The sequence below is a fragment of the Malaclemys terrapin genome, chromosome 1, assembly GCF_027887155.1.
Source record: "Malaclemys terrapin pileata isolate rMalTer1 chromosome 1, rMalTer1.hap1, whole genome shotgun sequence".
Taxonomy (NCBI): Eukaryota; Metazoa; Chordata; order Testudines; family Emydidae; genus Malaclemys; species Malaclemys terrapin.
Genome location: NC_071505.1, coordinates 215,104,463 through 215,129,736, shown reverse-complemented (window position 1 = coordinate 215,129,736; position 25,274 = coordinate 215,104,463). Strand labels below are relative to the sequence as shown.

Genomic DNA, 25,274 nt, shown 5'->3' with positions numbered 1-25,274 from the left:
AAAGTACTTGTGTGTTTGGATAACTCCAGTTTCTAACTTCAAGCTCGCCATGAATGCAATTTTCAGTAATGATATATGTCTTTAATTTTCCTGAAAATATTTGGCCAAGGACTAAAGTTGCATGAAAATAGTTTGTTCATGCACTGAATGTGATTATTCTATCGAATTAAGTGTAGCAAGTGGCAAAGATGCAGAAACCATCTACACAGAGTTCTTCATTAGAGTCCTGGACCTTTGGAATCATCTTCCCCTCTCCGTTATAATGAGACTGAGTTTAACATTCGATACACACCACAAGGCCTATTTTTCTCCCTTAAGGAGATGGAAGATGGGTAGAGGTGGGAAGCAGTGGCGTAGAATTCCGGTGGAGGCTGTGTGGGAATGTTGATCAGTTAATTATCTCTAGGCTATTTTAATTTTAGGTAACTGATGGATCCATCTTGTTAGTATTTTTAATATTGTTGATGAGACCCAGAGCTTGAAAAGCACACTACTTTATTGCAGTGTAGTAAAATTCAAGCTAATAAAAATAAATACCATGTCTGCAGTACTATATAATGAAATAAACACAGATGCTGTACATCTCAATGGTTAGATATTCTAATCAACTTAGATTTTATGTTGCCTAACGTCGACATTATTATTGAATGCCAACAGAATGCTTGGAGCTGTACAGATGTAACTGAAGGCAATCTTTTTTTCTTGAAGGAACTTTGTCTTTTGGCATTATCTCTGTTTGGTTTAGACTAAGAAATACAGTGAAGTGTGATACTTAACTGGTGCCTTTCTTAATTTATATATTATATAAATTAAAGGATTTTTATTTATATAATATATTAATTACCCTAAAATAATCTGCAGTAACAACATTATTTTCAATAGTAAGCAATAACAAATTTGCTGAGTATAAATTAAAGGGCTCAAAATCCCTGCTTCCAGAAAGAACTTGCAAGCCTTCCCAAACCCCACCTTTGACTCAAGTGTCTAAATAGTTAAGCCTTGTGGCATGTCTGGAAGAACTCTGGCAGACCAGCATATGGACTGCATTTTAAATCCACAAGATTTCCCTGAAAACCTGTCAGCATAAAGTCACTGAAGTCTGAGGGCTGTTACTACAAAACTTCAGTTCAGCTCTGCTCTGCTTTGGAGAGGCCATAAAGCACTTGAATTGTATGAGGGGAAAGATTGGAAAGTTCAGGAAGCAGAGTGTGAGTGTCCTTTGAAAACACAACCTAAACAGCATGTTCTGTGCAGGTGTAGCCAAAATGTGTATCAGTACATTTCACCAATCTTGAGGTGATAAAAAGATAAATATCTGTGGTGAGGCCTGCACCTGATTGGAAAACTTGTAATTGCCTCATGAGTTGTAGGTGGGTTGAGGGGGATAAAACACTCTAGGCAGCAATGGTTGCTGCTGTTTTACTCTTAGATGGCTATCTGACCAGATCCCTAAACTAGGTTGTTTTTTTAATTAGCTAATGCATGGCAAAAAGCTCTTCTGTTGAAGCTCTTCTGACCATTTTAAAATCAAGATTGGATGTTTTTCTAAAAGCTATGCTCTAGGAATTATTGTGGGGAAGTTTTTTGGTCTGTGTTAAACAGGAGGTCAGATTAGATGATCACAATAGTCCCATCTGGCCTTGGAGTCCTATGAAGTGTATGACATAATCTCCACCTTCTCTAGAGTCTTTGTTCATGGATCCACCATCAAGTCTGGGTTGAGCTTCATCTACCTAGCTGTCCTTCTGACCTGATTTGGGAAAGCTAATGTTGCTGTTGAGATGTGATGAAAAGGAGCTTTTAGGGCTGGCTGTCTATTCCTGCCAGAGTTCAAAAGTGTTGCATTGTTTTGTGATCAAACTTATCTAAAGTAGCCAATTGAAACTAATTTTGATTAACTCCTGGACAGGAGATGTCAGTGGGGACTGAACCTTTGAGCAGTAGCTGTAAAAGCATGAGCCAGTACTCTTTTAGCTAAAAGAGTGAGGCCCAGATCTTCAAAGGTATTTCATTTCAATGGGAATTAAGTGTCTAATGTGAGTTAGGCACCTAAATACCTTTCAGGATCTTGGCCTCAGTTCTTTGCCTAGAAGCACTAGCAGACCCTCAAACCTCTTGTGTGGTCTAGCCCCTGGGAGAAGGATGGACACACTGTTTCTAGTATTGGTTATCTAATCATTGATTATACTTTTTCTTGTTCATGACTAGCAAGGAACCCGTGGCCAACATGACCAGTGTGGTTTCTGGCGTGGCACCTAGACCTAAGACCAAATTGATAGGGCCCAAGGATATTTGAGAATCCATATAGTAACCGAATTAACTTGCCACAACCTCATCAATCTTCTATTAAAAAATAAAGATTATTAACAAGAAGATAACTGGTGAGGTTCTTGGAATTGAAAGAGTTCGAGTAAGGGTTTAACAACTGCTTCCTGAAGGAAAGCTGGAATCTTACTTTTTTGAAAGAAAAAATTGACAAATTTCTCATTTTTATTACTGTAGCACATGGAAAGTCCCAATTAAGAGCAGGACCTCCATTGTGCTAAGTTATGTACAACAATATATTACAATTTAAGGCAACAAGCAACACATGCAGGATGGGGGGGAGTAGGGTACAGTCATACACATAAAATGTTTACTTTTGTATAATAAAATTCCAGTTCTCCTTCAATCTAGCCATCATTAATTTAGTTGACTGCGTAGAGGTTTGTCATGGTAGTGTGTGTCTTGGAACAATTCATGGATGGTATTTCTAGGGTTACCATATTTTAATTTTTAAAAAGGACACTCCATGGGGCCCCGGCCCCACCCCAACTCCGCCCCCTCCCCTGGACACTCTGCCCCCTGCTCCTCCCCCTCCCCTGCTTCCCGCAAATCAAATGTTCGCGGGAAGCCTGAAACAGGGAGGCAGCAGGTAAACTGGGGCTGGGTGCGGCGCGGCCTAGTCCGGCCCCCCTGGCCGAGCAACTCCCTCCAGCAGCCGGCCGGCCCAGGCAAGAGGCTCTGGCCCCGGCATCTCCCGCCCGGCTCGGCTCAGGCCCTGGGGCGCCAGCCCCCGGCCAAGTGCCCGCGTGCCGGGCCAGCACCGTACTGCCCCCGGCCCAGCACCCCGGCCAAGTGCCCGTGCCCCCGGCTCGGCCCCTGGCGAGCACCGCTGGCGCCTGGTCCCCGGCCCCAGCACTGCGCCGGCCCCCGGCCGAGCACCGTGCCACCCCTGGCCCCTGCCGAGCACTGCCGGCCCCGGCCCGGCCCCGCACCGCCAGCCCCAGCGGCCCTGGCCGAGCACCGCCGGGCCCTCCCTCCCTCCCCTATTTTCCCAGACATGTCCGGCTTTTTGGGATTTCCCCCCGGATGGGGATTTGAGGCCCAAAAAGCCGGACATGTCCGGGAAAATCCGGACGTATGGTAATCCTAGTATTTCATCTTTAAGGGAAGGCATGGAGATATTTATGTGAGAAACTGACAGACGGGTGGAAGAAGGTGATGTAAGTAGAGCAGAGGGGAAAGGGGAATTTTAAAATCCAGTTGAACCAATAGTGGACCCACTGTCTCTTGAATGGATTTTACCAGCCAAAAAGGTCATGGTTCACAGGTGGAAGCCCAAAGTACTCCGAAAACTTTCAGATCTTAATTAACACTGGCCAAAACTGAAGTAGAGAGAACGTTTGTCCCTGTCCCCAGTCTACACCACCTACATATTGTTTGATTATCTGACAGCTTAGTCCAAATCTGAGTGATCTTATCCATGTACTAGTTAGAAAACCACTGCTTCCAAGAAACTCTACTCTGCAACTGAGGAAACAATCCAGTGTCACCAGGCTATTTTCCATTCAGAACAGTTCTATTATTGGCACTTCATTTATTTTTTGCCACCACTAAATATTATCTTATCATTGGTGTATATTTGTTCAACTGTTTAAAAATATATAAAACCGTTTTTTGATGGGCACCAGTATGAAGAAATACAGCAAGAAGGAGACCCAATAATTTTAACATGTATTTTCTTATCTGTGTAAAACATTCAAGTTCTTAGGGTATGAGCAGTGTGCCTCAAGTGATATGTGACCAGGATTTATCACCAAATTTGGTCTGCTGATTGGATCATTCGCTTCCCCAGCCTGAGCTGAGTACTGACGGGAAGCGCGACATGAACACTGATAGTGCTTGCTTGATTCAAAATCATAGAGCTACGTTCATTACAGTGGGAATGTAGCAAATCATCTTGATGCTGCTCTGAGAGACAAACTCTTAGAACCAGTTTAATGTCATTGTAGGGTGTTGCAACACTTAAGAGAAGATTAGAATTTCTGAAGTCAGCCTCTTCTTATGCTAACTGTGGCAGATTGCCTTGTGGGATGTGATAGCAAAGTTGACGCTGAACAACTATGTTGGCAAGGTTGATATTCTTTCTTGTTCAGCAGCAGAGATGAGACTATTTTGTTTTTTATTAGTAGCTTTAGTGCTGAGAACACAACCCAGTTGATTGAGAGGACGGTATTAGTTGATCTAACAGTGGAACTCGAAACATACCAATAGAGTTGTTGAAATGTTGCTGAAATTAAAATAAAAATAGTATTAAAAATGACACATGTATATCCTGAAAGTTAATTTAGTGATCGAACTATATATAATGTTACATAAACTATGTTAAATACTAAGGTTGCGTAGTTTTTAGCATTGAAGTTTTCTCGGTGAGATGACACTTCAAAACAAAACTGTTTCATTTCACCTAGAAAACTAACAAATTTAGTTGGTTTGAAACTAACCAAATTTGACCCCTGATTTTTTTTTTTCCCCAGTTCAGCCACCAGACTGAAATATCAATTGTTTGCTTAGCTCTACACAGAACGGAGCTGCTCTGGGCTGAATCATGGTTGCATAGTGAATAAGGCTGTTGTCCGTATGACCGCTGGTTCATTTGTTGCAGAAGTTGAAAGGTGTGCAGAAAATGAGGCAGGGAGTTGCAGAGATATGGTTAAGACAGTTGAATATTGCCTCGGCGAATTGAATTCTATCTCTGTCTTTGCGATAGCAGTCTTGTGTGACTTTTCAGAAGTGGTCACTAATTGTACATTTCTCATTGTATGGTGACTGACTTAATACTGTGAGGTCATATTAGCCAAAGTGCTGAGCACTTAAAGCTGCAACTAAAGTCAGCAGGAGCTGTGCTTAAAATTTATATATAGCACTTTAAGTTCAGAGTACTCTGAAAAATCAGGTCCTCCGTGTCTCAAATTGGGTACATGAAATTAATGGATCCTTTTAAACTTAGTTGACTGTTAATGGGGTTTGGGCACCTTAATGCCTAGATCCCATTTGAAAATAAAATGTAGGCATTGCAGCATGAATGCAGCAAAGCCTAAATACCTTTAAAAATCTGGACCTCTGTGCTTCCATTTCCCATTTATAAAATGGGGATAATTCCCCATCCCCTCACAGAGGAGTTATGAAAATAATGTTTGAAGCACTCGGATCCTACAATAATAAGAAGAATTATACTTAGCTCTCATAGCACTTTTTCAAAGAGCTTTATTACAGTTAAGTATCATTATCCTCATTTCCTAGATAGAGAAATTGAGGTACTGAGTTAGGGAATGATTTGCCTGAGGTCACCCACTATACCAATGGCCGAGCCAGGCATAGGAAGTGGGTCTCCCAAGTCCAGTGCTTCACCCCCTTAGGGTGACCAGACAGCAAATGTGAAAAATCAGGATGGGGGTGGGGGGTAATAGGAGCCTATATAAGAAAAAGACCCCCAAAACGGGACTGTCCCTATAAAATCAGGACATCTGGTCACCCTACATCCCCAGGACCAAACTGCTTCCCCCTGCCTTCACACTGTCTCAGCTCCCGAAGCTAATGAGTTCAGGTACCCAAGCCCTGATGTTATAGGCTCACTTTCCTCCCACCTGTTGTAGTGTAGTGCAGCCTTGCTTTTCCTCCTCCTACACCTGGAGCTGTGATGAGGAGAAACCAAGCATATGCACCGTGGTAAGGTTGTATCTTACTTCCTGTGTTGCTGCATAGCGCTGAGTCATAATCTGTTCCTTAAAAACCATCCAGAAAGGATCCTATGACTATCCCCAAAAGGAATCCAAGCCTTAAATATTTAGGAAAGTAAAATGGTAGTCTGGCAGCTCAAAGGGATTTGTTGTAACTCCGTGAGGCTGACAAGATATTGTGCAGACTGCCTCAGGTAGAGAAAGAAAAGACCCTTTCTTCTCCACAAACTGAGATGAATGAGCTTCTAACAGAGATCAAGGCATTGAGCTGATGCTTACCCCAAGATGCTGGTCATAAAAAAGGATGTGGCTGACCTCAGTGAGAGGGTCAGCATAGTTGAAACTGGAATAGGAAAGAATGATGATGTGGTGATATTGAATCTGTGGCATGGTTTCAAGAAGTTTAGAGACAGGGACAAGATGGGCTCTGTAAAATGATGGGAGAATCATGGAAAAAAGGACTAATGGGAAATGAAAAGAGCCCCTCTGAAGGTTGAGGTGCTTTTGTTCTATTAGTACAGCATATCATTAAAGAGCTTTAAAATCTGAGCATAGAAGATGAAGTAGTAGCAGACTGTGCCCTCAGAGCTTTCTCCCTACCAATTCATGGAATCACTCTAGGGATATAATTATAAAATTGTATTCCTATCAACAACAAAGGCTAGAGAGCAAAATCCAGATATTTCAGGAGTTATTAGCTGCTATATGATGAGTGCATAGTGAAATGGAAGAAGGAACTGAAGATATAAAATACAGATGGGATTTCCCACTCAAACTTATCTTCTGCCAGAAAAAATAACCTTTGTTGTTAAAGATCTAAAAAAGGGAAAAAAGTTCTATGATCCTTCTGTCTACTTGAGGAAAGACATGAGTTGCCAGGGGAGACACCAGAGAAGCAAGGGGAAATTGTGTGGCAGGCCGTCAAAGCCGAACTAGGAAGAGATTCCTAAATAAAACCAAGGAACTGACCCCATCAGCTGCTCTGAGGACTAACTATGTTGGTTGCAGTTAGTGACACGACGCTAGATTCAGGTCTGGAATAGTATGAACAAGATAGCAGTATACTTCTCTTCCCCCACCTCCAGACTGCAGACAAGGAAGGCAGGTAAAAGAAACCTTATTGTGAAAAATGTTTAATATAGTGTCCATATATGCTCTACATCAAGAGTAGACAGTATTATTCAGCAGTTTCTTTCTTGATTCTAGGCAAGTTTAGATACATCTTAAAAAAAATCATAAAACAAAAACAGATAAGGATAACTATCACAGATAAAGCATCTGTCCAGTTATCATTCAGTAGTGCATTAGTAGTAGTAGTAGTAGCCTATTTCCCTGTTAAACCATGTACAAATATTACATAAAAACTGTCATACAGGGTCAGACCGATGGTCGATCTAGCCCGATATCCTGTCTCCAACAGAGGCCAGTATTAGAGCTTCATGGGGAGTGGCAGGGCAATTTTGGATTGATGCGCACCTGTCTTCCCCTCCTGATTTCTGGTTTTGGCTAATAAATTAAACTAAAACACCACTTAAGCATATACGTGCAGATCAAACAGGCTCTCTGTCACAGGCAGATCTGCCTGATCAAAGGCAGACCCATGTATGTTGTTAGTGCTAGATTTTTATAGAGCCTTTGATCAAGTAGAGTGGGATTACTGATGGCAGTTTCAGAACAATAGGGAATTGAATACAACCACCTCAGGTTAATAACATCACTATATTTGCAGGCTGCTGCAGGGTGAAGATTAATGGATACACGTTAGAAATTTACACTTCTAGAGGTACCATCCGGAAATGGTCTTCCTGCTTTTTCCATTGGGCATCGACCCGCTTACCGAAAGAATATGCTACATTTAGTACCGAAGTAAAAAGAATAGCTGATGTCCAAGACAAAATTTCAGTATGTGCTGACAATGTTATTTGTGAAGCTAAATATATATACATCATCATATAATTTTGTAATTAACATAAGGGGATTAGATTTGACTTGCAAGTTTAAGTGGTAAAATATGAGAAGGATCACACCGAAGGGATGTGGAACTAAGTATGTAGCACCAATAAGTATGTATTAGATATATAAGTAATATAAGGCTGTAATACAAGACCTGCAGGTTCTAGGTGTATAAGATATGTAGCTTGGCCATAGAAGGCCTCAGGCCTGAAACAGGTTGGCAGGACTAGTTGACAGCAAAAGAACCCTGTACTAGTAAAATATAAGATTACAGTAAAAGATGTGTTAAAGTACTGATGTTCTGGAAACAATTCAGAAATAAATTGGAAAATATGTTGCAATGGATCAGTTAATACCTGAAGATGACTGGTAGTAACATCAGGGGAAATTCTGTAATGACTGCATATTACCATAATAATTCATTAATATAAATGCTAATGAGAAACTAAGGAGTTAGCCTAAGAAAACTAAGGCATCCTGAAATTAGTGAGGTGGAAAAGTACAGCTAAAAAAAAGGGCTGAAACCATTATGCATAAGGTACAGGGGGCATCAGTATAACATACTATAAATGCTGTATTCTGGCCTGCATGCCTTGGGGGATGGCGACAAGGAGGACAACCACTGGTGGTGATAAGAATAATGGTTGATATCTCCGGGTCTCTACTAGAAAGTCTAAATAATGCCCATATTAGGACTAGACATGCTGTTAGCCCTTTCTTTCCTGTTGTTGTGGAGTGTTTTTGATATTGTTTATCTGCTTATAAAAGTCTTAATAAAAGTACTTGCAAGTTTTCAAATGTCCAGCAGTTATGGTTATTGTTCCTCATGTGCTCCTAGGGTCCCCCATGACACTCCTAATGATGATTCTCACCCTGCTAATCCTGATACTGTAGTTAACTATGAGGCCAACCTCTTAACCCATGTCACTAATATAAAAACCAGTCTATCAATAATCCTATATTAATTCAAAAATTAATAAGGCTACACTTACCAATTCCTTCAGTTACCTTCAGGAAACAATCAAAGAATTAGGGTATGTCTACACTGTAATTAAAAATCTGCAGCTGGCGTGTGTCAGCTGATTTAGGCTCGCTGGGCTGTTTAACAGCAGTGTAGACGTTTGGGCTCAGTCTGTTGCCTGAGCTCTAGGACCCTCCCCACTTATGGGATCATAGAGCTGTGGCTCCAGCCTGAGTCTGAATGTCTACACAGCAGTCAAACAGCCTGAGCCCCCCACGTCCGAGTCAGCTGACGTGGGCCAGCTGTGGGTGTTTAGATACAGTGTAGACATATCCTTAGTTCAATTAACTTTGGACCCTGACACTATTTCAGACTCTTAAGTCTGAAATGTTGGATATAAACTTTTCAGCATCAGAAGAACAATTGGTAGGCAGTAAATTTCGTTTTAGTTGACCAAATGTTCAAATAGATATCTTGGAGTCCAGCAACAAGTACTGGTAGTTACGTTTTCCTAATAAGGTAAAATTAGGATCATTCTGAAAAAAGGCTTGGGAGAGATGGAACAACACTAATTTACTGTGAATAGGCAGGATACCTGTAATCAAAGTGAACATTCTACTTAAAACTCTCTGGGTGGGAAGGAATAGCTCAGTGGTTTGAGCATTGGCCTGCTAAACCCAGGGTTGTGAGTTCAATCCTTGAGGGGGCCACTTGGGAATCTGGGGTAAAATCAGTACTTGGTCCTGCTAGTGAAGGCAGGGGGCTGGACTCGATGACCTTTCAAGGTCCCTTCCAGTTCTAGGAGATGGGATATCTCCATTATTATTATTATTATTATTATTATTTATGTTCCAAACACTTCTGATTACTGTATTGTACAAATGCTTTATATGGAGGAAACAAAAACCTGGCATAATTAGAGGAATGGCAGTTTCAAATAGTAAAGCACTATTCTTAGTCTGACAGTTAGGAGCTATTATTGATTATTTTCAACTTGACCCAATGTTTTTTCTGGGTGACATTCAACGCAATGGGAATGTTCAGAACTAAATATTAACAAATTACCTTGAATTCAAAGAATAGCTCAGTCTCACAATGTAAACTGTTGGGTGGGGTATAAAGCTCTTCGCCTCCTTTTGCAACCCATTCTGTCTCACCAACAGAATTCCATCTAACACTATTAAAGGACAAAAAACAAAAAGTTGCCCTCACCACCTTCCCTCTGTTCCCTGGGAGCTGGCAGTAGCCAATGGGAATTTTTTGGATACTCTCCAGGTGCAGTCAGTGTGTTAGATGTACCTACATTAAACGGTGGAGGTAGTAGTTGGGCATGCTTGTCTGTGATATGAGGACATGTGTGGATTACTTTGACGTGTGTGATGGAGCAGTGATTGTGATATAGAGAGATCTGTTTTGCACCCTTTTGGGTGTGAAGGAAGGGAGGAGGTGCATGTGTACCTTTGGGAGAAAGTATGCATCATTTTTATGCAAAATTATGTGGATTATGTCAGCAGCAGGGCACAGGGCTTTTATTACAAAGGATATTGTCATCAGTAAGGTGGAATATAAGAGGGTTCTAATGCTTTAATGATGGTTAAATGTGTAGATTGAAATGGTATCCTGTTAGTAAGGGTAAGGGAGTTGTAAAAGGCTGTGAAGTCCATCTAAAACTGTACACATGTGGTATTCTTTCTGGGGAGATGACTAAGTATGTGAGTGTATACCAGGATCTGGACCTCCTGAATCTTAAAGTGCCAAGGGGCCATGTGCACTATATTCACTGGGTATGCATATTGGGGCATTACTCAGAGGATAGAGGGAAAGTGGCATGTGCAACTCCCCCCGCACCCTTCTGTCCATTAGTAGTGTTAAATGGAATCCTGTGGATGAGAAGGAATAGGTTGCAAGAGGAGGTGAAGAGCTTGTACGTTTCAGCAACTGTGTGGTTTTCAGAGTAAAGGTATGTGCATTAAGTGGGCGTATTGGGGCATTGCTGAAAGAGGGCAGAGATAAGGTTTAATGGGCAACCTCTTAACACTGTATTTCCTAGTTTTCAGAAGTTTGAGTTTGGCTCAACTCTGCTTTCTGCCACGGGGATGATATACCACCAAGCAACCTCAACTCTGTATTAATATAGTATTTTGTCATTTAATGTATAAATATTTGCTCATTAAGGACAGAAAGGTGAACCCTGTCTTTCTCAGAGATGGAGAAAAAATGCACATTGAGGAATGGTTAGTGATTTGGGGTTAGCAATTTTTGAAAGCTGCTGAGGGAGATAGGATCACAAGTCCTTTGAAAATCCATTGGATTTGTACTCCTAAATCCCTTAATTGTTTTTGGAAAATCTCTTCTCTAGTTTTTGTGAATCCTCTCTGTTTTAAGATGCTCCAGTGAAACTTAAAAGAAGTTTATAAAACAACCAGTAACTGAGGTGTTGAGAAAAGATAGGAAACTTTATTCATATGTGGTATTGTCCAGGGCACAAGGTTATTCGGGCAGAAAAACAGATCAGATCTGTAAACAGTCTTCCTAAAGACCCATTAGTGATTCATTTAGGTCCAGTTAATGATGTGGCCTTCCAAGAACCTGAATCTTTAGTAACATTTATTATTAGTAGCACTTCTTTTATTAACTGGGAATTGGAAAAAGGAAACACTCCCCTGTGTTAGTACTGGTCACATTATAGTTCAGGATGTAGTGATGATGGAAAAATGTATGTATCAAATTACAACCATCAAGAAGGGAGGAAAAAAGTGGTAACGTAGGCAACTGGATTCTGTCTATTGAATTTTAAGATAAGGTGTATTCACCTTTTTTCTGCAAATCTTTTCAAATACCTTTTTATTTACCAAAATTACAGCTTTCATGATGAGCATTTCTTTATAAAGGGTAAATAATTTCATCCCCTTATTGTAATGGTACTGTAGGACTTTGGTGAGGCTCATGTAGGGATACTGGTTAATTTTCATTATTTAAGTTTTCATTAGATTATTTGTGGGATAATTGACAGGTCAGTCCTGCACATTTTATTGCTGCAAAAATGCAATATTTGCGTAGGCCAGAAAAATCACATGCAGCACTCGTTTTGTTTAGAAAGGCCATTGGATCAGGAAGATATTTTTGACTGAATTCTGTTGTTGGGGGAAAGGGGGAGGGATTCTTTGTTCATTTATTTTTAAGCTATTTTGTGACAAAGCAAATGGGCCATATGTAATCCTAGTTTAGTGGAAATTAAGTGAGATTGCAAGCTGTTTTTATGTTATGAATTAAATTTTATGGGTCACAAATATTTCTCTTGTGCAATAATTCTGATTCTGTTTCTGCAAGAAACTAAAAATGTATTTAATTCTTGACCTGCAGACTCATGCTTCAACACATCCAAGATGTGAGTTAATCTACCACTAAAACATGCCATGTCATGCGTTAAAGCTATATTTATAACCCTTTGTGTAAATGTTCAGTATGTTGCATGGCGTATGATTGGTGCAGCTCCTATTAACATTGATGGGTGTGTCACAGCTACCTCTCTGTGCAACACGTTAAACATCTACCCATGATAATCTCTATTCCTAATCTTATCGCTCTTTTTATATACAACCTCTTCCCTCAGTTAGTCACTTTAAAGATTCACTCTGTTTAATCACTGTTGAACCCTGTCAGTGCTTATTTATTCATTCCAGTTCCACCCACAATATATGTAAGTAATTGGAAGGTCAGAGCACACATTGCTTTTTAATTCTGAGGAAAGGGAAATGGATTACCTCTTCTCTTGTTTTCTCATGGCTGCTAGTATAAAAGCCATAGTGTGTGGTGGGGGGGGTGGTAGTAATATGCTTGCAATAATAATACACAGCTCCTACAGGGCATTTTCTTTCCTTCAGCATTTAATTAATTTCTCCTGATATGTGCATAAAAAGTGGTGTTCATTTTGTACCATTTAAAGCAAAAATGCAAAGTTAAGAAAGATCATTGCAGTATAGGGGAAAACACTGAATCTATGCCTATTCTTTAAAGAAAAATGGAACAAATTTGGAGATTTTAGACTTCATATATATCTGTCCAGAATATTTTCATGTGTACAGTTATGGTACCCAAGATTTACTGCAGCTTGTTAGCTGCCTCAGAAAATAAAGCCATTTCATCATCATTTGGCATGATATTTGTGGCATTAATATTTACCTTTTTGACGTACGCTATTCTGATTTAAGATTTCTGACCTGAAGCCGGTGGCCTGTATGGCACTGTAAAAAAGATAGGCTATAAAACAAACCTTAGTTAAAAACTGCTTAACTGATTACTGTACCACCTTAATTTTAATTTTGGCTGCTTAACTAAAGAAAAGGACTCGAGAGTTGAATTGAGTTTTATAGAGTTTTATTAAATAACCTTAACAACAGCAACTAACAGTATAGGAGATAAGACAACAAACTAGTATTGATTATGATTTGGCTAACATAAACTAGAAAATTGGTAGATAGAACCATTCAGGTTTTCAGAATCAAATCACACCACAATAGAAAATAATACAGTAGAGCCTCAGAGTTACGGACACATTGGGAGTGGAAGTTGTTTGTTTGTAACTCTGAAATGTTCTTAACTCTGAACAAAATGTTGTTGTTGTTGTTCTTTCAAAAGTTTACAACTGAACATTGACTTAATACAGCTTTGAAACTTTATTATGCAGAAGAAAAACTTTGCTTTTAACCCTCTTAATTTAAATGAAACAAGCACAGAAACAGTTTTCTTACCTCGTCAAATCTTTTTTTAAAACTTTCCCTTTATTTTTTAGTAGTTTACATTTAACACAGTACTGTACTGTATTTGCCCCCCCCCCCTTTTTTTGGGTCTCTGCTCCTGCCTGATTGCGTACTTCTGGTTCCAAATGTGGTGTGTGGTTGACTAGTCAGTTCGTAACTCCGGTGTTCATAACTCTGAGGTTCTACTGTATACTCAATCTCTGTGTCGGGAAGGTAAATTGTGTTTAGATTTTGGACCATGCGTCTATCAGAATAGGGCCTCACTTGTGCCAATGGGCTATCAACTCCTATATTGCTAACACAACAGGGGGTGAGAGAGGGAAAGAAACCAATCTTAAGATAAAGCATAAGACACTTTGGTCAGTTTCTCATATGTCACTTCACCAATATCTCCTTCCCAATGAATCTAAAGTAGTCAACCCTTTTAACCTACTTCTCCACAAATTATATTAACCCCAGTATCTGACTAGCACTCCTAACTACCTCAGGGTACATGTACACTATCCGCAGGATCAGAGGGTAGTGATCGCTCTATTGGGAATCGATTTATCACATGTAGTGTAGCTGCAATAAATCAATCCCTGATCACTCTGCCGTCAACTCCTGTACTCCACCGCAGCGAGAGGCGGAAGTGGAGTCGACGGGGGAGTGGAGGTAGTCGACCCCGTGCCATGAGGACGCAGGGTAAGTTGACCTAAGATATGTCGACTCAGCTATGCTATTCTCGTAGCTGAAGTTGTGTATCTTAGGTCGATTCCCCCTCCCCCCCTTGTGTAGACCAGGCCTAAGATAAACTCCTACATTTATAAGAGACTGTATAGACTGAGTGCAGTTCAAGAAGCTTGTGCACTTTGGTCTGTTTCATGTCTGTATACACCTAGAACTTGGAGGGCAGTATGAAACTGTTAACTATCTTAGACACATGTACAGTGGTCTACAATCTTAGTTAACAGTAACTTCTGTTTCAAATCTACTTTACAACAATCTTGATTGGAACCTGTTACAAAAGAACAACACACACTGTAACTCTGTGACAATCTTTAGAGCACATACGCAAGAATGTACAATTCCTTACTAATTAGGTGCCTGGTTTGAGGAAGCAGTCAGATGACTGATTTGGGTCAGTACCCAAGAGAGAGTCTGTGTTACTTATCACCAGATCTTTGCTCAGCCATCAGCTTTCACATGTGGGAGTTCACAGCAGAAGTGGTCATTGCAAACACAGGTGGAGCGAAGGATGGCCATGACTGTAGTCTTTTTCTGGTGTGCTAGTGGGCAACCCTGAATTACTGGAAAATACAGACAGTTAAAGATGCCTACATCTTAGGTACTTGATGTCACCAGGAAGACTCCCAGGTGGCAGGCCCAGGACCTCAGTCTTCTCCCTTCCAGGTGTATTTTGGCTTTCGGGAAGTTGTGCACTGAAGGAGACAGGCTATTTTATCCCATTTCTGCTGGGTAGTCCAACTTGGTTCCTCTTCTTCTTGGAAGTGCTGGTGTGGACCAATCAGATGGCAATCCATATCTCTTCCGAAGAAGAGCTGTCCCGTCTCACTATCCAGTCATGGAATGAGGCATCACCTTTTGAGTACTGGCAACTGGGGCTGAAATTTTCCAGTCTCTTTGTGCAACATATCTTGTCAGAACAGCTAGTGTAAGACAAATTGGCCATAGCTGTTGGTCCAACCATATTGGGACATACCTTGAACACTATCTGGTTTATTTTGGTCACTTATCTCCACAGTTCGGTTTCATTGGGCCCCTCTGTAGTGCATTCCTGGGCCAACTTTGCAATTTTGCTTGCTCAAGTTACATTTTCTCCATCAACTCTCTGCTAGCTGTGGAAATGTCCAGTTTAAAGTTCATAGAATGTGGAAGAACTTTTATATAAATTTTATTCTCTTTAAACATATTTTAACTGTTAATTATACAATGCAAAGCCACTTCAAGAACTGTTGTTCTGTAGAACAGCTGTATAAATCTTCCATTTCTGTTCTTGTTCTAACAGTGATGGGTCCTTGGTATTGTGAATGGGCTGAGTCTGTGCATTATTAATCACAGTTACATTTCTGATGATTCCACTCTGTGATCAAGTGTCCTTATAAAGACATAATTTGGTTTTCAGTTCCTTCTATTTTCTGTCTCAGCACAGGTTGATTTCTCTTACTTGATAGCATAAGCTTGATTGGATACATTAGCCTTACTACTTCAGTTTGTCACTAAACTAAAAGAAATCAACGTGAAAGCAACTTGTTTTTTCCTCCCTAGTGGGATTGCCCTGCCATTAAAGTTTACATTGTTTTGCCCAAACTGTTTCACTTATAGTTGATTTCCCTTTGATACATATAACTTCATTTAATCACTGTATGAGTCCATCAAGTTCCCTATTTTTTCTATGGTATCAGGCAACATCATATAACGTCTTCACGTTTGATATAATTTATTTAATTCATTCATTCACAGACGGGGGGGAGGGGGGGGGGTGAAGGGAAGTTTCTTCAACTGCACCAACAGTACATTCTTGTAAAAGGCTGCAGCAACTTTAAGTTTTATCAGACAGCCAGAAGAAATCTTGCCATCAGCGCTTGAGATTTTTTCTCTCAGCCTTCTGTCCTATATTTCATAAAGGCTATTTAGAACTGGGCAGTTTTTAAACAGTAATAACTTTGAGGCCTTAGTTACTAAAACATATACCCCAAGGTACTAGCAGTATAGCAAAATAAATTGGTTTCTGAAATACATCATCTTAGCTATATTTTTTAAGGACTTGTTTCCTGCTCTGTGCCTGAGGTCAGAGCTGACAGATGGGTCCTTGATACATAAAGAGAAACTTGTTTTACTCCATTAAAACATGTTCATATTGATTCTTTCTTAATCTAGGACTTTTCTGCCAATCCTGACATGAGGCTCAGCTTGGCAAGTGTGACATGTCAGAGAAAGAGAAGTTAAGGTGGTAGGACATGTTTCTCTATCCAGACAAAAAATGGCCACAGGTTCTGCCACCCTTGCTTATGTTGAGTAAAACTGTACTCCTTGATTAGTTGCCCCATTGACATTAGGGACTTTTTAAGGAACCAACTGAAGGAAACAAATTAAATTTAAGGTTTCCTGCACAATTGAAATTTTACATAATTAACAGTGAATAAGAAATGAGGTGACACCTGTGCTTTCAGTTGTAATCTTTCATGATTTGCTTGGGTAGAAACATACAAATGCTTTGATACTAGGAAATTGATCTAGATTCATAGACTTTAAGGTCAGAAGGGACCATTGTGATCATCTAGTCTGACCTCTTGCACCTTGCAGGCCACAGAACGTCACCCACCCACTCCTGTAATAGACCCCTAAATTCTGGCTGAGTTACTGAAGTCCTCAAATCGTGGTTTAAAGACTTCAATCTGACCTGGGGGAAAATTCCTTCCCAGCCCCAAATATGGCAATCTGTTAGACCCTAAGCATATGGGCAAGACCCACCAGGCAGATATCTGGGAAAGAATTCTCAGAGCCCTCCCCACCTAGTGTCCGATCTCCAGTTGTTGTGGATTTTTGCCACTGGCAGTCACTGATGGGCCACATGCCATTGTAGGCTGTCCTGTCATACCAGCCACTCCATAATCTTTTCAAGCTCAGTCTTGAAGCCAGTTAGGTTTTTTGCCCCGCCCCACTCCCATTGGAGGGCTGTTCCAGAACTTTACTCATCTAATAGGGATCCTGCACCAATGATCAGAAAAATGATTTTTGATCATAGATTCCAGGCATGCACCACATGCAGAACTCGGCAGATGCAATCCTCAGCCTTACTCCCCACCATTGAAGAGGAAATGCAGGCACAGAGGTGGATTTAAGTAGCAGGCCACAACTGTATTAACTTAGCCTCCCTTCCCATTGTTATCGGTTTGCCCCCTCTGATATACCAGACATTTAATTATGGTCAGTGTGGGATTAACGGGCTCAAACCATGTAACCAATACTTAGTGGAGGACCTTCTTAAACATAATCTAGGACTCAGCTCGCTTTTCAGTTTTCTCCCTTGCCTCTCAGTCTGTGAAGACTTCAGATCTCCCCTTCTCCTTACAGGTAGGGTTGCCAATTTTAGTTGGACGTATTCCTGGAGGTTTCATCAAATGATCTTAAATTAAAGATTGTCAAACTTTAATTCCTGGAGATTCCAGGACAATCCTGGAGGGTTGGCAGCCCTATTTACAGGTAGAAGAACCCCCAGCCATATCCAAAGTCTCGCTGGCCCTTTTAGCCTTTATCTGCACTCAACGCTGGCTGCAAATTGTAATGAACTAAACATTCCTATATTACGTCCTCACATTAAAATTCCTGTTCTTACTCCTAACTTAAACTGTGACTGCATAATGCTGCAAGGAAGCCAAAAATCCCTCCAGACCCCTGTTTATTTGCAGCAACTGGAAAAAATTATTTTCTGATCCCCAAAACAGGCAATTAGTCAGACTCGCACCATCCTAAAAACACAGCTCAGTATGCCTCAAGTATAGGAGGTGGGAGGGCAGCAGTAGCAACAAGATAGCTCCTAGGTGCGGGGTTGCTTTACGTTCAGAGAGAGAACCATGAGTCTAGCTGACTCCAATAATTGTCCCCCCTGACACACACACACACCCCTGGCCAGTAGGAGGCAGAGGAGTCCCTCCTTAAGACAAACATCCACATGCACATGGAGGCACAAGAAAGAGCTTGGCCACAGTATGTATGAGCATGAGCTCTTCCCCCTCCCAGAAGCTGGTCCATTCCTTTGTTTGCCAAACCAAGTTTCCCCCCTTTCTGCTGAGACAGGAAGAGGCATTAACATTAACAGTCAGCAGAGCAGTCTCCATGAATAACTTTGGTTTTGCATAAAGATGGCTCTATAAGGTGGACAGATGTATTTGAGTTTTGACACTGAGGTCACTCATTGGTGATGTTACAGCCAGTAAGAACAATTTGCTCAATTTAGGTTAGACTAAATTAATTAATAATTAATTTATAATCACCTGTATGTGTGCTGCTGTATTTGAAGTGAGGGATACAAACTTCTCAGAATGCAGTTCTAACTACAATTCAATATTCTGTCCTCCGCCTTGTCATTCCTTTTTTCTGTAACTGGTGAGCAGAGCTTTTTCTTGATCAGTTGTCTTATTTCAGCTGGATTTACGTAACACATGAGCTTTCAAATTAGGCCAGTATATTTAGGATGGGTTTTGGCAGGACAATGTACTGTGAGAGGTGATCAGGAACTAACCGCAAAAATGACTTCCACATGAGTTGCTTTTGTTAAATTAACTTTCCTCTTACCGATCTTACTGACCGACTATGGCCTCTAAATGATCTCACATTTAGAGACTGTGAGGTCATTTAGAGGCCATAGTCGGTCATTAAGATCAATGCACAACATAACACTTGCCAGATCTGGTATAAATATCATGTATGATGATCACAGAATTAATTTATTGTCACATGATTACTTATTTTGTTTTCACATAGCATGAACAACATGCCTGGTGCTTCATAGGGTTACCACAACACCTAGTTGAAAAGGAATCCTGGCGGCTCCGGTCAGCACTGCTGACCTGGCTGTTAAAATTCCAGTTGGCAGGGCAATGGGGTCGGCAGGCTCTCTGCCCACTTCCATGCAGCTCCTGGGAAGCGGCGACATGTCCCTCCGACTCCTCGGTGGAGGGCCAACCACAGGGGCTCTGCGAGCTGTCCCCATCCTGAGCGCTGGCTCCACAGCTCCCAGTGGCTGGGAACCATGGCCAATGGGAGCTGCAGAGGTGGCATCTGCGGGTGGGAGAAGTGCACAGCAGAGCCCCCCTGGCCAGCCTTCTGCCTAGGAGCTGGACGGACATGTCGCCGCTTCCCGGGAGCTGCTTGAGGTAAGCACTACCCACAGCCTGCACTTCTGACCCCCTCCCACATGCCAGTCTTGAGCCCCCTTCTGCACCCAAACTCCTTCTCAGATCCCACACCCAATTCTCTCCCTCCACTGCCTCTGCCCGGAGCCCCCTCCTGTACCCCAATTTCCTGCCCCAGCCCAGAGTCGCGCCCCCCCCCCGCTGCACCACAGAGCCCACACCTCCAGCTGGATCCCTCACTCCCTCTTGCACCCCAATCCCTCGCCCCAGCACGGAACTCCTCCCGCACCTTGAACCCCTCATTTCTGGCCGCACCCTCAAGCTCTTATCCCCAGCTGGAGCCCTCACCCCTCCCGCATGCCACCCCCCGCCCCAGCCCAGTGAAAATGAGCAAGTGAGGGAGGGTGGGGGAGAGCGAGCAATGGAGGGAGGGGGGATGGAGTGAGCAGGGGTAGGGCCTCGGAGAAAGGCAGAGTGCCCTGAACAGCTGGCTGAGTATTTTAATGTTTCCATGCTAACAGCTCTAAAATAAATATGCCACGCCTTTTTTATTGACTATTGCTAATATTAATGACTTTCATAAGGATCTCAAAGGACTTGAGTCAATTCCCACTGAAATAAATGGTAGTCTTCCAACATGCTTTTATAGATTGATAAAGTTTTCATTCAGGATCACATATTGTGGACATTTGGTGACATTGAAGGACAGAGAGCAGATGCTCCTACGTTCTGCTTTAATAATTAGTTGTGTGCGTGTTTTCACATTTGTAAATATAACAAGTATGAACAAGTTCCAAAATGATTTAACTGTTTTGCTGCTGGCCCCTAATTCAGCCTCTGTATGCTGACAGACCTCAGGATTGTGTGAAGTGCTGTTACTTCTCTAAAATATTAGTATTTTAAAAAGAGATGTACCTCCTACATTTGGTAGCATAGGGACTTTCTTGTAGCATGTTGCAGCATCCTACACAGACACATACACGAGACAGCAAGTAAATCTTTCTTTTATATTCATATGTGCCCTATGTGAATAGGCTGTATGTTTGTTTTGGAGGGTATGGGATGCTCTAGTAGAAATAAACCAGAGATGTTCAGGAGTAAAATGGATACCATGTGGTGACGATCAGTTTAGATGAGAATCCTTCCTGGGTGCAGAGGCAGGACTAGATTACTCAAGAGGCTCTTTCAAGCTGTGTTACCTGAGTTCTGAGGTAAGCACACAGGCCAACATTTTCAAAAGTGACTAGTGATTTGGGGTGATTAGTTTTGGCTGCCCAACTTGAGGTACCTTAACTCTCTCAAACTGGAGGTACCAAAAACCTCTCACCTTCCAGGTGTTTCAAGTTGGGGACCCAAAATCACTAATCAGTCTTGCAAAACTTGGCCATCAGCTAATATTTTTAAATTTTGATGCACAAATATAGGTACCAAAAGCCATATTTTGATTACCTAAATAAGTGGCCTGACTTTCAGAGCATCTGAGCAATGGGAGCTGCAGGTGCTCACTCCTTTGAAAACAAGGCCATTATTTTATGTATCTGAATATGCATTTTTGGTGTCTAACTTAAGAGTTTCATGTTTCGGTGTCTAATAATTGCATATTTGCTGAATATGCTTGTATATTGCAGTTGGCTAATCATTTAGATTTTTACTAGATTCTGTATTTCACTCTTTTTTGCTTTTGTGTGCCTTTTACAAATGCAAAATGAAAACTGTATTTAATCTGGATATTTTGTTTGATCCAAGTGCTCAGAAAAAAATCTTGCCTTTGTCATCTCTTGTTTTGTTTTTTGTTTTATAGGAGACACATGAAATTGTGGCCATCAAGAAATTCAAAGACAGTGAAGGTAATTGCTTCCTCTGTGATCATTTGTGTAAATAAACATGTTGCGGATACTTGATGAAAATACAAGACCTCACATATGAGAGATGACTTAAAAATGACAACCTCAATGATGGTGTGTTAGCTGTACTAGTGTCCTGTGCTTTGATACATTAGCTCCTGTGTGAAGGCTAGACTGTGCCCTTGAACTAGGTAGCCACAAAAAGAAATAAACTCCCCATCCGCATCCCCATCCCCACCTTCCTCTCCTGTGCAGCCATATTAGCATTTCCTGGATTATGGCACCAGACAGAGTGGCAAGAGTAGAGACTGGAGTGTGTACAGGATAAGGAAATGAACAGAGCAAAGGCTGCACCCCCTACTGTCCATGCACTGACCATCAGAGCTGGCCAGGCACAAGCAGAGGAATAAGCCAAGTGTGAAGTGACTTTCTTCCCCACTAGATCAAAGGGGTAGCAGTTGAGGAATTTTTATCCAAAGAGGCATAATTCTTTCCTGGGATGTTGCAGCTATGTCTGACCACTTATGCTGTGTTGGCTTAATGGCTCATTATAACCTTCATTATAAAGCTCAAAAATGCCACCCATTAGATTTTGGTAAATATTTTATCTATGCTGTTTGCCATGGGATGTGGCCAATGAAGATGCAATTGGTTGTCACGAATGTATCAGGGAAGTTAAATTTACCTCTGTGTCACTTCATCCAGTGCAAACTCTGACCAACACCAAGATGCCTGGATAATGTATTCAGCAAGTCTTTTAGCTTTGTCATACACAAGTCCTGTTTTATACCTGAAGCAGAAAATACTGGCTGAAATGAATTGTGATTATCCCTATCAAACAAATCACAATATTTCGGAATAGTTTTTCAGAACTGGAGCTGGCTGTTGAAGAGAGAACCCCATTGTAGAAAACAACCATCTGAGCTCTCCACAGGATGCTTATTCTGCCCAGATTTCAGGAACTAGAATCATAGACTGTCAGGGTTGGAAGGGATCTCCGGAAGTCAATCTAGTCCAACCCCCTGCTCAAAGCAGGACCAATCACCAGACAGATTTTTGCCCCAGATCTCTAAATGGCCCTCTCAAGGATTGAATTCACAACCCTGGGTTTAGCAGGCCAATGCTCAAACCACTGAGCTATCCCTCCTCCCCATTGAGTGACTTATAGAACGCATGATTATCTTTTTCTTTTTTCTTTCTTTTTGTCAGTAAATGTCACAAATCAACATAAATTTCACCATACATATAAATCAATAAAAACCAAAAAAGCTTTAAACCAAACATCAATATAATCCACTGGAAAAAAACCCGAATGTTATCAAGCCTAACAGTATGGAAGACAATGGCCGACTGGCTTGCTTTATTTATTTATTATTTTAGTTAACATTTATACTGCATTATTGCCCAGAGGACAGCCAGGTCAGAGCCCCATTGTGCTAACTTATAGTAAACGACAGTCCCTATCTTAAAGAGCTTAGACTCTAAAAGAAGTCATCTAAGATTGAAATCCTAGATGCTGTAGAACAACCAGTTCAAATCTTTACTACATCAACTTTAGCCCTTGCGCCTTCTGAGATGGATGAATTGAGTATCTGTATCATTGAACACTATATTGAAAGTCTTTTGTGTGAAATGTTTAGAACAGAAATTCTGTGTGCTCTGCTCTGTTTTCCTCCACAGGGCTGGTAGAGATCTATGGTACTTTTCAGAGTGGTATGGGTTTGTCCTTAAATTGTTGGCCAAAAATGGCCCTTTATCCCCACTGTTTGCAGCGTGCTATGCACTGAGTTCCCACTTCATTGATGCTGTCCACTGTGTACACATAATTGGTAACACATGCTAAGATTCTTCAGGATGAAAAGCATGTTAATGCAAACAATTGTCGGATAACCAAAAATTTGAAGAGCGGTGGAGTGAGGGATATCCAGGGGTGGCTCCAGGCACCAGTACAGCAAGCGCGTGCCTGGGGCGGCAAGCCACAGGGGGCAGCCTGCCAGTCGCTGTGAGGGCGGCAGCCTGGCTGTGTTCGGCAGCATGCCTGCGGGAGGTCTGCTGGTCCTGCGGCTTCGGCGGCAGGGACACTGAAGGCCCGGCACCGGCGGACCTCCCGTAGGCATGCCGCCAAAAGCCGCCTGACAGCTGTGCTTGGGGCGGCAAAAAACATAAAGCTGCCCCTGGGGATATCAAGTTTACACATGATTGTACAATATTTTCCCTCTTCTGATGCAGAGCCAGCCAAGCAGCAGAGGGAGCCCAAGTTAGGGTTACCATACATCCTCTTTTTCCCGGACATGTCCGGCTTTTCGGCAGTCAAACCCCCGTCCGGGGGGAATTGCCAAAAAGCCGAACATGTCCGGGAAAATGGCGGCTCTGTTTAAGAGCCGGGCTGCCTGAACGCTACCGGCTTCGGGCAGCCCCGTGCCTCCAGACCCTGCGCCGCCGGAGCCCGGGAGGGGAAGTGCCCGGCTGGGGGCGCAGGGTCTGGAGGCAAGGAGGCTGCCCGAAGCCGGTAGCGCTGGGGCAGCCCGGTTCTTAAACAGAGCCTCCAGCGGCTGCGGCTCTGTGTAACTGACACTGTGTCAGTTACACACAGCCCCGGCGGCTGGAGGCTCCAGCCGCCCCTGCTCTGTTTAAGAGCCGGGCTGCCCAAGCGCTACCGGCTTCGGGCAGCCCCGTGCCTCCAGATCCTGCGCCTCCAGCCGGGCACTTCCCGTCCCGGGCTCCGGCGGCGCAGGGTCTCCAGGCACGGGGCTGCCCGAAGCCGGTAGCTCTGGGGCAGCCCGGCTCTTAAACAGAGCCTCCAGTGGCTGGGGCTCTGTTAAACTGACACTGTGTCAGTTACACACAGCCCCGGCGGCTGAAGGCTCCAGCCGACCCCGCTCTATTTAAGAGCCAGGCTGCCCGAGCGCTACCGGCTTCGGGCAGCCCCGTGCCTCCAGACCCTGCGCCGCCGGAGCCCGGGAGGGGAAGTGCCCAGCTGGGGGTGCAGGATCTGGAGGCACGGGGGTTGCCCGAAGCCGGTAGCGCTCGGGCAGCCCGGCTCTTAAACAGAGCGGGGCGGCTGGAGCCTCCAGCCCCCGGGGCTCTGTGTAACTGATCCAGTGTCAGTTACACAGAGCCAAAGAGGAGCAAAGCCTCCAGCCCCCTGGGCTGTGTGTAACTGACACAGAGGCTCTGTTTAAGAACCGGGCTGCCCGAGAGCTACCGGCTTCAGGCAGCCCCCTTGCCTCCGGACCCTGCGCCGCCAGCCGGGCACTTCCCCTCCCGGGCTCCGGCGGCGCAGGGTCCGGAGGCACGGGGGCTGCCCGAAGCCGGTAGCGCTGGGGCAGCCCGGCTCTTAGAGCCTAAGAGGAGCAGAGCCTCCAGCTGCGGGGGCTCTGCTCCTCTTCGGCTCTGTGTAACTTATACAGTGTAAGTTACGCAGAGCCGCCGGAGCCCCGGAGGGGAAGTGCCCGGCTGGGGGCGCAGGGTCCGGAGGCATAGGGGCTGCCCAAAGCCCGAGTGCTACCAGCTTCACGGTTTGCTGGGCAGCCTCCAGACCCTGCGCGCTGGGGCTCCAGCTGCGCTGGGGAAGCGCCGGCCGGGGGCGCAGGGTCTGGGGGCTGCCCGGCAAACCGTGAAGCTGGTAGCACTGGGGCAGCCCTTTCCCCCTGGCTGGGAGTGGGAGGGAGGAGGGGGCGGAGTTAGGGTGGGGGAAGGGGCGGAGTTGGGGCGGGGCTAGGGGTGGGCAAATGGGCGGGGCCATGGCCCGTGGAGGGTCCTCTTTTTTTATTTATGAGATATGGTAACCCTAGCCCAAGTTAAATCCTAAACCTTCATCAGTGGTATCAGAGAGAGAGAAGTGTGCAGTGATTATTCTTGGAATGTTTAAAACTAGAGTGCTTGAAGTCCATTAT

General features: G+C 43.1%; 1 protein-coding gene across 3 annotated transcripts in view; it reads left to right on the top strand.

Moving 5' to 3' along the window:
- Positions 1-25,274, top strand: part of CDKL5 (cyclin dependent kinase like 5) — a 204,067-nt gene that overhangs the window by 106,541 nt on the left and 72,252 nt on the right. For all 3 annotated transcript variants that reach the window (XM_054006740.1, XM_054006747.1, XM_054006732.1), the window contains exon 4: positions 21,336-21,381. In XM_054006740.1, the coding sequence (XP_053862715.1) occupies positions 21,336-21,381 (46 nt within the window). The remainder of the gene's footprint in view (positions 1-21,335; positions 21,382-25,274) is intronic.